Source organism: Sinocyclocheilus grahami, unplaced genomic scaffold (assembly GCF_001515645.1).
Source record: "Sinocyclocheilus grahami isolate Dianchi unplaced genomic scaffold, SAMN03320097.WGS_v1.1 scaffold345.1, whole genome shotgun sequence".
Classification (NCBI taxonomy): Eukaryota; Metazoa; Chordata; class Actinopteri; order Cypriniformes; family Cyprinidae; genus Sinocyclocheilus; species Sinocyclocheilus grahami.
In genome coordinates, this window is record NW_015505524.1 from 1010353 (window position 1) to 1022627 (window position 12275).

The window sequence follows — 12275 nt, forward strand, 5'->3', positions numbered from 1 at the left end:
ATCACAAAATTAACTCATTACATTAATGATAACACAATTGGGAGTGCAAAAAAGTATTAATATAAAATATTCAAGTGTAAAATGGCAGAGAATGGTTCACCTTGTAAAACAATGTCATATTCGGTACACTGGATCAAAATGCAGGGATTTATTGTCAGTGAAAACAGATGCATTGCTTGAAGCTGCAGTGTTCACACAAATATAATGCAGCATTTCTGAGTCAACATATTAACTGAGAATTATAATCTGTACTGATGTTTTACACTAGAAACGGATCTGATTTAACAAGACTTCCTTTCTAGTCAAGTACTGTTTATATTATCTTATCTTGGTTATCTTATTACTAAAATAAATGTTTGGATATGCCATGCTTTAAATGAGACGACAAATTAATAAATAGTTATGACAGGCCCTTCGAAAACAAAAATACAAACACACTACAATCGACATGTCAAAACACTTGTATTCAGATACTGTGCGTGTTTCAGAGACGGCTCGAGTCTGTATGCGACACTGTTCATATCTGCTAAGAATCCTTAATCTGCTTAGTCTCCTCTGTTTTTGGTGGAATGATTTTGACATCAAAAGGAAAAAAGAAATCTGTCAGTGCTTTGGCATCTTTTGGGTCCAGAGAGTACTCCTGTGCCAGCTTCTCTGGAGTCCATGTTTTAGGCAGGCGTTTGTGATTGTTCAGGGCAGTTAAAGCTTCCACAAGCGACAGTCTGCCTTTCGGAACATCAGTGACATCACAGAACCCATAGGGGTCGCCCGGTAGACTGTACTTTAGCGCCCTGCGCTGCGTCTTCTGCTCGACCTTCTTAACCACAGGAACTGCTTCAGCCTGCAGCACACAGAGCACAGAGTCAGCCACACCAGTAGAGGGCAGTGCACACCACCTTTTCTAAACTCTGCAATTTAAAGACACGTCAGCAAACCCAAACACGCAAAATTATTCGTAGACAGTAGGGATGTAACGATTCACTCAACTCACAATTCGATTCACGATTTATTTATTGTCTTAACAAAATGAGATTTAAGACAAATTATAAATGAAATGTGTCCTTTTATTGTTGCTTGGACAAAATACTGCACATTTCTTTGTGAAATTTAAATATAACACTATAATAGTATACTAATTGCATATTGTTGCTCTTTTGTTGGTTTTGATTGCTTCTATTGTCCTCATTTGTATGTCGCTTTGGACAAAAGCGTCTGCTAAATAACAATTTAAATATAATGTAAATGCAAATAACAAAACTACATTGAAATTTTAAAACAAGCCCCAAATCAAATAAATAAGTAACACAAATAAAATAAATCTCTTCATATAAACAAAATAAGGCTTTGTCTGTGCTCTTTCCATTTAAAATTAGAGGCAACCATTTTAATCTTGATCCAGACAAAGATGCTGAATACATGCAACATGAGCAGTTTAGAGGGAGTTGTTAAATTAGATTGTATAATTTCGAAATTTGAAGCAAAAACAGAATGGTCTGACTTCAGTTTTGTGAAACTATACATTAAAAATATCTGCATGAAACAGAAAAAGCAGACGAGCTGAACGAGACGCAGATGCACTCTCTGCCAGCAGGTGGCGCTTAAAGCGTTTCCTTGGTTTCCACTGTAAACAAAGCAGCGCTGCACTAATGAACTTTAATATGCGTTATACAGCGGCAAGATGAAAAGAAAAAATACCATCGAAACTTTTCTAAAGACAGTAAGTTCCCCTCAGACATACATTCATATAAACTCCTACCCCTAAATTAATCGCGATTTGTTTAGCATCTCAACCGATTTGAATCGTCACATATTTGAATCGATTTTCAACCGGCTCGCAGTTAATCGTTACATCCCTATTAGACAGTGTTGGGGAACGTAAAAAAGTAACTAATCGTGCTAGTTACTTTTTATGGAAAGCAATGCGTTATGTTACTTTTGCATTACTTTTTCTCATCTGGGCAGGGCTTGCTTGTTTGTTTTTAATATTTAAAAAAAGTTATATTTCTGGCAAATGTAAAAGCCCTTTCACAAAGTGAAATGAATAAGCCTCAGGCTGAAGGAAATGTAAATTCATGTCTGTAGAGTTGGGGGCGCAGCTCACACAAACCTTTCATTCTGGATTGCATGACGAATAGGACACAAGCGAAGAAAGTTCTACACAAATGTTAAGTTTATCTAAAGCCATTTTTAGTCCAGGTGAATCAGATCATCGAAGGTCAGCAATAAAGACATTGGTTAAAAAAATAGGATTAATAGAGAAAGGACATAAAATGTAATTATTGAAGGTTCCCATTTCACTGTTTTTATTCATTTTGAGGAGTACTGAATCTGTTTTTGTGAGAGTGAGATGAGTAAATGCATGTAGACGTTTAGTCTAGAACTACAGTAATGTTTACACTGCACACACAATGCCTCTGCACTTACTTGTGATTTCTCATCATGGGGACAGGAGAGTCAATAAATGGGAAAACAAAGTAACTGTTGTTACTTATTTGAAAAAGTAACTTTCTTCTAAATTAAAAAAGTAATGCATTACTTTACTAGTTACTTGAAGGCATTTAAAAAAAAATAAAAATGACGCTTTTACGCCTTGCACTCACATTGGCACCCTTTGTTTAGTCACGAGGCGTTAAACGTCGGCGATAATCGCGCGCGGTATTCGTCCTGGTGTGAACAAGCCTTAAGGATTTCATAGAACAGGAGTGATTTCTCACAGCACATACTGCAGTGAAATCTGTCTGGCACATGCACATTGTGTGTGGCATTTCAAAAGCGTAATCAAATACAAAAACGTTCATTACTAAAGTTAGATTTTGGTAAATATTTTTAAAGTAACAACTGGAAAGGGAAGGTTTTTCTCTAATACATGTTGGCCACAATTATTAGCCCCCTTTTTGCAACCTAATCTCCTACAATGCCTGATGAGGTTGGAGAAAACTTCTTAATTATTGCCCTAATGGTGGAAATGGGAATTTTCAATGCTTTAACAATTTTCTTTTAGCCAGTTTCTATTTAGTGAAGCTCAACAATCTCTTGCTGCACATCAGAACTATATTCTTTGGGTTTTACTCATTGTGATGGAAGATTAAGGGAATTGTTTGGACCCACTGTTTCTATTGAATAGTGCCTGTGCTATTTTCTTCTATATAACTATGCTGATAATAACCCAACTGAAGAAATATTGCTTTGAAATTGTTGGTGAAATTTGATATGATTTTTTAAATGGAAGTTAATATATCTGAATTAATGTGTCCTGTTGATAATATCACAGTAATTAGTGCTGACTTTAATTGTCCTGTAGATCAAAAGATCCTAAACTTCAAACCTGAGAAACAGGATCTTTAGACTCCACATAAACGTCCTTGAGCATTGACAGCAGTGGATCGTTCCTCTGTTGAACCTCTTCTGAAATGCTGGTGGCTGGCATAGAAACACATATGTCAGATCATGCAAAAAAAAAAAAAAACTGTGTAACATGCAGTTTCATATTCAAAAGTATGTGGACAGGCTCTTTTATCAGGTCTGGCTTTTGACACCGCTATCCATGGACATCTCTGGATCTACAAGCAACAGAGACCAAGATAATGAAGGCATTGAAATTGTAATTGGGCCCCCTGGACGTGCGAGCATAGGCAAGTGCCTAGATGCCCATGCATAAATCTGGCCCTGGTGGAGTGGAAAAGCGCGAGAAAAACTCTTAACGTGGCTTAAAGGGATAGTTCACCCAAAAATGAAAATGTGATGTTTATCTGCTTACCCCCAGGGCATCCAAGATGTAGGTGACTTTGTTTCTTCAGTAGAACACATATGATGATTTTTAAGTCCAACCGTTGCAGTCTATCAGTCGTATAATGCATGGCAATGGTAACAAAATCTGTGAGTGTAAAAAAAACATGCACAGACAAATCCACATTAAACCCTGTAGCTCGTGATGACACATTGATGTCCTAAGACACGAAACGATTGGTTTGTGCAAGAAACTGAACATTTATATCATTTTTTACCTCCAATACACCACTATGTCCAACTGTCTTTGGGCGCGCGCACGGCATCCGGTGCATGAGGCGTGTACGCACTCTGGTGTAGTTTACGTTAATGGGTGTCGCGGGAGGAGCAAACGACAGACACAGTGGGTGTGGCGTCAGGCCTCGGAGAGGCTTTTATTAACAGAAAATAAACAGTGTCCAGAAAAAAAGGGAATCAAGTGTCCAAAATAAACGGGATCTGGTGTCCTCGTCGTGAAGGGAAGGGTCCAGGTAAGGGGCGGAGTCCGGCGGCCGCTCGCGCCCCCCTCTTCGGTCTGGGGCGCGAGGGGCGGCGGCTTCTATCAGCGGCTTCGTCCTTCTCTTTGCCCACGGCGCTTCAAGGGACTAGACGGCTCAGCATCCTTGCCCGACGGCCGTGTAACCGGTGCGGTTCTCGCCCGGACTGCGGGCCTGGCAGCTCACGACTCTGGCGGCACAGGAGTTCCTCTACGCACCCTGACTGTGCACTGTGTAAACAATGAGTGACGTATACACGCAAGAGATCACTTCCGGTGCTTAAACTACGCCAGAGCGCGTACACACCTCACGCACCGGATGCCGTGCGCGCGCCCAAAGACAGTTGGACAAAGTGGTGTATTAGAGGTAAAAAAATTATATAAATACTGTTCGGTTTCTTGCACAAACCGATCGTTTCGTGTCTTAGGACATCACGGTGTCATCACGAGCCGCAGGGTTTAATTTGGATTTGTCTGTGCATGTTTTTTTACTCTCATAGATTTTGTTACCACTGCCATGCATTATACGACTGATAGACTCCAACGGTTTGTGTTAAAAATCTCTGTTTGTGTTCTACTGAAGAAACAAAGTCACCTACATCTTGGATGCCCTGGGGGTAAGCAGATAAACATCACATTTTCATTTTTGGGTGAACTATCCCTTTAATGATAATCTAAAACAACCACCAGGGAAAATCAATTTTTTGACATAGATGTTACCACATGAAGCGCATTTTTAGAATAATGTTAAATAAAATATGTAGACCGGGGGGCTATAACAGATGTTTGTGTATTATTGTTGTTGAAGGATCCTCCTGCTATTGCTAAAATAACAATCAAATCGGAACAGCGGCACTTTTGCCTCCACGTTCACAGACTAAAACACATTACTGCAGGAATTTCAGTCTGACTAAAACGCGATTTGAAATAGGCACATTATAAAGCCTATATCCAATAATAGCGTCAAATGCATCAATGCGATGATAATTCACCACATTCATTACTGATGATAATTGAGGGGAGAGGACTCAGCAGTATGTTGCAGCAGGTGCGCAATACATGTTCATAGATGGCATCCCTGCTGGGGGGCACAACTTTAAATGCGAAGTTACACAATCTGTTTGACACTCTTTGAGCGGTTATGTAATTTCCGTCACCGCTGTGATGAATCATATTCACACAGGTTATATTCTAAAAGACACTGGGCATGAATCATGATCCTTCACCAATACGAACAGTTATATGAGCAGAGCTAGTAATGCAGCTTTCTCACCCGCGATGTCTTCTTGTGGAAAACCGCTCGCTGATGGATGGCGTGGTGCAGGTTTAGGTCTTGCCTTGCTTATTTCTCGATGAGCGCGATTCTCTACATTAAAGTTTCTGATCAGGCGTGTTACCCTCGAGCCCATGTTTAAAATCTCTACAGAGGACATTCGTCTTCTTCTTGTCACTGTACTAAAGGCATTGAGCGCTCATTACTGCCCCCGACGGGCTGATTCTCCGGTCGGCACACCAAGTTTTGTTTGTAAAAATATAATAAACGTTTTGTATAAGTACAAATATGATATGTATAAAACGCCAAATAAAAAGAACAGAAAAAAGAAGCATATATTTACCTTTTTCTTCAACGCGGAAGTAAGCCTATGGGTGAGACTTCCGGTTCATTAGCCGCTATCTATAAGTAAATAGCGAGGAGAATAACAACGTGCAGTAAACGGTCAAACCGTTTGCACTACAAAACCAGTGTGTTCATAATTAAGATGATACATTAAATGATATGATAAGACACACCAACTTTCAATATCAAGCAGCAAAACGAACTGTTTTGTTCAGCTAAAAATAGCTAAACGGAGTGGACGCAGATGAGACCGGAAGCCAGACCCATAGAATTTACAAATGGCCGCGCCCACTTTTACTACAAGAAAAAAAGGTGGATAGTTTAGTTTGAATAATTACTGAATGAACTAGACCTCACATATCACTCTGGCCTTGACACAAACGTTGCATATTAAGAAACAATGCTTTACAATAAGCTTTATCAAAGTGTCAGACCTATATAAAAATTGCTTGATGAAAAATGTAGAGAAACTTTGGGAATCATGATGTGTGTAGTTCAGTTTTAATTAGTGTTCAGGTCTTAGAAGCATTCAGGTGACTTCCAGATGAACCGTTTCTCTGTTTTTTGTTTTGCAGTGGTGCGTTTGTGTCATATAAAAAAAGGATGGTTCTTTGCACACTGTAACAGTTCTATTTAGAACCATAATAATTGTGCTGAAATGGTTCTTTATGCAATGCGTAACTAAAACCACCTCATTATTGTTTTCTGGAGCTCAGCTATACAATTACACAGACTGTCAACACACTCAACAGGTAAAAGATTTCTTTCTTAAAATGTCTATTTAACTGAACTGTAACTGATTTCCTACCAATCATGCTCTGTTCAGTCGAGGATACTTCTCTCCTCTCTACTAAAGCAACAAGGATATTGAATTTAGAATCCATATGGTTAGAGTTTTAAATTATTACTTGGGTTTAGGCATGCACACATATTCACACACACACACACACACACACACACAGGTTTACATTTGTGAAAAGTGGGGACTCTCCATAGGCGTAATGGTTTTTATACTGTACAGACCGTATATTCTATTGCCCTACACCAACCCTACCCCTAAACCTACCCTCACAGGAGACTTTGTGCTATTTCAGATTTTCAATACACTCCATTCTGTGTGATTTATAAGTGTTTTGAAAAGTGGGGACATGGGGTAATGTCCTGAAAAGTCACCTTCTCCTTGTAATACCTGTCATACCTTTGTCGTTATACAAATTTATGTCCTCATTTGTCACAAAAACGCACACACACTCACACTCACACTCACACTCACACACACACACACACACACACACACATAACTTTTTCCTTTCAACATTGTGAAAGCTACTCCGGGCCTTCATAAACACAACCGTTTTAAACAAGTGCAGGAGACACATTGTAACTCTAAATATATTTGTGTATATTTCTGCCCAGATGCTGTCAGACCCCACAGCCTCATCATATGCAGAGAGAAACCGGCATCAGAGGACTGTGAAGATACTTTTCTGAAACTTGATTGCATTGTCTTCCTTGCATCTATTTTGTGTTTATTCATGTTCAGTGTCAGTTATCATTTATTAATTTATTCAGCTAACAGCAGTTGTTAGAGCTCTGCCATTTTTGATACAATTCCCAATGTCAATAAAAAATGAAACTACCTAATTCACATTGCTTTCCACGTTTTAAGTAACACCTTAATAGAAGCTACAGCATATTATAAGACAGGCAGGCAGAGGGAAACAATATTAATAAAAAAATATGAAAAAAAACTAACTAACAATAATGAAAATCATTCTTAAAAAGGTTTTTTATTACACCATTAAAGTCCTATATACTGTATAGCACGTTCAAAGCAAGGTTCTTTATGGAACCTTATAAAAAGGGTTCTGCTATTGTTACGTTTAGAACAATTTTTCTTGAGTGTACTGTAAGACTAGCATTGTATATTTGAGTGAACGCAGTCTTGTGATCCTATTTCTCCAGCGCTCAGGATTCATTTGAATGAATTTTAAAGGCTGTTTAATGACTTTCATTTTTATGTTTGTTTCCATAGTCAGTGGTGAAGATTTGTTCAGCTCCATCACGGATGACACACACAAATGAAGGTCTGTGGATGATGCGGTGAACATAGGACTGCATTATATCCTACAACATCTAGACAAACCATGTGAGGATCCTGTTTGTGGACTTCAGTTCGGCTTTCAATACAATCATCCCAGCACTCCTCCAGACCAAACTAACCCAGCTCTCTGTTCCTAGCTCTATCTGTCAATGGATCATCAGATTTCTGGTACAGTCGTAACAACCTGGAGCTGAACACGCTCAAAACAGTGGAGATGATTGTGGACCCCCCTGCACTCCCCCCACTCACCAACATGAACAGCACTGTGGCTGCAGTAGAGTCAAGTCACCTTTATTTATATAGCACTTTATACAATACAGATTGTGTCAAAGCAGCTTTACAGTGTTAAACAGAAAAAAAACCATGTGCTGATTTTTCAGTTAAAGTCAGTTCATTGTTGATTCAGTGATGTCATCATTCAGCTCAGTTCAGATCGAATAGTGTCTGTGCAGTCGAGTCAACAGTGTTGCCAGAAATTGTGTCCCCAACTATGCAAGACAAAGGCGACAGTGGCAAGACACCAAAACTCCATCAGTGACAGAAATGGAGAAAAAAACCTTAGGAGAAAACAGGCTCAGTCGGGGGACCAGTTCTCCTCTGGCCAGACGAAACCAGCATGGCGTGGTTTAATTCCAGGCTGCAACACTTGTCAGATTGTGCAGAGGACTTGTCTGGTTCGTAGTTTGCAGTGGACGTTAAGGAATATAATGCGATATGAGCTCGCTCAAGTATTATTGAGGGACTAAACCTTTCAGGGCTTTATAAGTAATTAGCAAGATTTTAAAATGTATTCGTTGTTCAATAGGGAGCCAGTGCAGAGTTAACAGAACCTGGCTAATATGCTCGTATTTCCTGGTTCTAGTAAGAACTCTAGTTGCTGCATTTTGGACCAGCTGGAGTTTGTTTATTAAGCGCGCAGAGCAACCACCCAATAAAGTATTACAGTAATCTAACCTTGAGGTCATGAATTAACGTTTCTGCATTTGACATTGAGAGCATAGGTCGTAATTCAGATATATTTTTAAGATGGAAAAATGCGGTTTTACAAATGCTAGAAACACGATTTTCAAAGGAAAGATTGCTATCAAACAGCACACCTCGGTTCCTAACTGATGACGAAGAATTAACAGAGCAGCCATCAAGTGTTAGACAGTGTTCTAGGTTATTACATGCAGAGGTTTTTGGTCCGATAAATAACATTCATTTTCATTTTTTCACATTTTGTTATGTTGCTGCCTTATGTTAAAATGCTTTAAATTACTTTTTTCCCTACATCAATCTACACTCCATACACCATAATGGCAAAGCAAAAAACAGGTATTTAACATCTTTGCAAATTTGTAAAAAAAAAAATGATTTGATGCTTTGTCATTATGGTGTGTTGAGTGTAGATCGATGTGGGAAAAAATCTATTGAAATGAGTTTAACATAAGGCAGCAACATAACAAAACGTGAAAAAAATTAAAGGGTATGAATACTTTCGCAAGGCACTGTAGTTGCACGTAACTGTGCATAATTTACTGTTAATAAGAACATGTACCAAAAACGCTATAAAATAAGGTGTTACCTTTTATAGCCACACCCAGTCTTTCTTTCACCAAGCAATGGTAACTGTAAACACACCTTTAGTCAGTTCTTTTGTGTATTTCATAACCAGCGTAGAGTGGCATCTATGCTAATGTTAATACTACGTTTGTCTCTTTTCTTACCTTTGGGCACTATTTTATATAGATTTTTTTATAACAGCTGTATTGCAAAAGCCTTGATAAATATTATTTCTTCGTTCAGTACACTACCAATGGCAAAAATAAGCTCAACACAGAAACTTTACTTGCTTAGGGGCATATTGTGAATGCTGAAACCTGTTCAAAAGGATGGAGAAATAAATACGCACTGATTACATGTGCAGTGTAAAAACCACCATAACTTTTAAAGAGGGATTTCATTAGGAATAAGAAAGAGGAGTAAAGCTTGTAAAGAGTGTAAAATATTGTATTTTTATTACCAAATGGGAAATGTTAACAAAATGGCATGTTAAAAAAATGGGAATGGCTATTTTGAGGTGATTACTGACACTTACAATACTGTTAAACCAAATGAAATGTTGGTGAGGGGTTTTAAAGAAGTTCTGATGAGCAGAAGAGTGTGAGAGAGAGAGAGAGAGAGAGAGAGAGAGAGAGAGAAAACATCCACACTCAAAAATACCTGGTAGCTGGAAAACTAAACACAATGCATTTTGTTTGTGGAGATATACTGACATATGGCAGTCTTTAACATTTGGCTAGAAATACAAAAATGTACATTATGTGTAAAATATTTTTTTGTTACATTAGGTTAACATCTAATAATTCGGAGAGGGCACAATTCTCAGAGATTAACAAAATGTCAACTCAATTTAGTATCTTGTGCACTGTAAAATAAAAAATAAATAAGTTCAAGAAAATATGACAAATCAATTTCCCTTGAAGGTCGAGATATTTTAAAACCACTAGAATAATAAAGACTGAATCTTTATTCCTCTATCTGGAACATGATCTCATCAGAAGAGGAGAGAATGAATAAACCACAAACATTCTCAAAACTCAAATATTACAAGAGTTTTATGCACGGACACACACCTAAACCCTTCATAGACGTCTGCTTTATCCTTCATGAAGAACGGGTTCCTCGACGCGACTAAAATTGCTACTTTGCGAAGCAGCACAAAAAGATGAGCGGGGGTTTAACAAAACAAAAAAATGAATCAAACATAAACAAGCATCTCGTATTTACACTGAATACAGGCATCATTTCTTATCATTATAATGGTTATGGCCACAACTCTGAACAAAAGCCTTTCCACGTCTTCCCCCTTCCAGCTTTACCCACAATTCCCCCTGTTTGCCTCCCCAGCTCGCTCATGTGTACACCTCTCAAGTGAAAGTCTGTGCAAACGGTTCAGTCTTCGGGCGAGTAGGGCGTGGAGCCGCAGGGGAGTAACAGGAGCTTAGGTGAACTCATGAAGCTGTACATGCCTCTAGTCAGGATGGAGTCGAGGCCACTTGGGACGGCCCAGGGAGGATGAGGTCAGGGTGAGCCCAGGAGGCTGGGTTTAGAGGTTGTCTCCGGGCTGATATTGAGGTTCGGTTGCGGTGAAGTAATCCTCAAGGAAGGCCTGCAGGTACTCGAAAGTGGGCCGCTCTTCTGCGTCCTTCTTCCAGCACTGAACCATCAGCTCGTGAAGAGAGCTCGGGCAGTCCTGGGGACTCGGCATCCGGTAGCCACGCTCCACTTGTTCCAGTACCTCTCTGTTATTCATCCCTAGCCAAAATGACATGAGAGGTAATCTTATTAGAGATTAAAGCTATAAAGCAGTTTCTTCAAGCAGGTTCTCAATTCTGGCCCTCAAGGTCCACATTCCAAACTTGATCAAACTCACTTGCCTAACTTTAAAGGTGCAGTAGGAGATCTTGGAAAATGCTAACTTTAGCCTGATAGCACCGAAAGCGAACGTCCCACCCTCCCTGCAATCGCCGTCCAAAGCCACGCCCCCTGAACGCACATACGCTCACAGACCAGAATACCAGAGACAACATTACTACAATAGGCTACAGCGTTTCCCAATTCCATTTCTTGCACCCCCCCGCTCTTGGTCCTACGCCTTCCACAGAATGTATACATACAGATAAATACATTTAGATCACTTAACTTAATGATTTCTATCGGGATGTGAAGAGACTTTCAACTAGCATAACAAAAAATGTTTCTGAAAACAATCACCTATTGCACCTTTAACTTTAGCTAAATGAATACCATGAACAACGGACTGTTTTAAGTTATCTTTCTTCTTTTGGAAACCCTAAGGTTTCTCACTCACATGTAAACAAAATGCTAAAGTGTGTAATTGCTAGAAAACAAGACAAAAATTGATAAAGAAAATTATTGGTAACACTTTAGTTTAAGGACCAATTCTCACTATTAACTAGTTGCTTATTAGCATGCATATTACTAGCATATTGGCTGTTTATTAGTACTTATAAAGCACATATTAATGCCTTAACAACTACCTTACTAACTATTAACTCTTTCCCCACCATTGACGAGTTATCTCGTCTTTTAGAAGACAACGCTTCCCCGCCAAAGACAAGTTTTTAAGGCTTTTCGTGTTTTCACGGTTATACACTCGGGGGCGCTATTACACATCTTCTGAACGAGTACAAAACCTCCCGAACAAAAACACATGTGTACAGGACGGAGAAACGAGCGATCTCTTATGTAAACAGATGCATATGAAAATTAATGCGATCATCAGC

General features: G+C 39.1%; 2 protein-coding genes across 2 annotated transcripts in view; both read right to left on the reverse strand.

Moving 5' to 3' along the window:
- Nucleotides 1-74: 74 nt before the first annotated feature.
- On the reverse strand, nt 75-5756 carry ndufaf4 (NADH:ubiquinone oxidoreductase complex assembly factor 4). Its single transcript, XM_016228896.1, has 3 exons — nt 5535-5756; nt 3326-3420; nt 75-841 (listed from the first exon to the last, which is right to left on the reverse strand). The coding sequence occupies exons 1-3, from the start codon at nt 5692-5694 to the stop codon at nt 527-529; spliced, it is 570 nt and encodes a 189-aa protein (XP_016084382.1). The 5' UTR covers nt 5695-5756; the 3' UTR covers nt 75-526.
- A 4203-nt stretch (nt 5757-9959) lies between these two features.
- Nucleotides 9960-12275, reverse strand: part of LOC107548254 (tyrosine-protein kinase fynb) — an 81465-nt gene continuing 79149 nt past the window's right edge. The window contains exon 13 of the mRNA XM_016228887.1: nt 9960-11283. Coding sequence (XP_016084373.1) covers nt 11075-11283 — 209 coding nt within the window. The 3' untranslated portion in view covers nt 9960-11074. The remainder of the gene's footprint in view (nt 11284-12275) is intronic.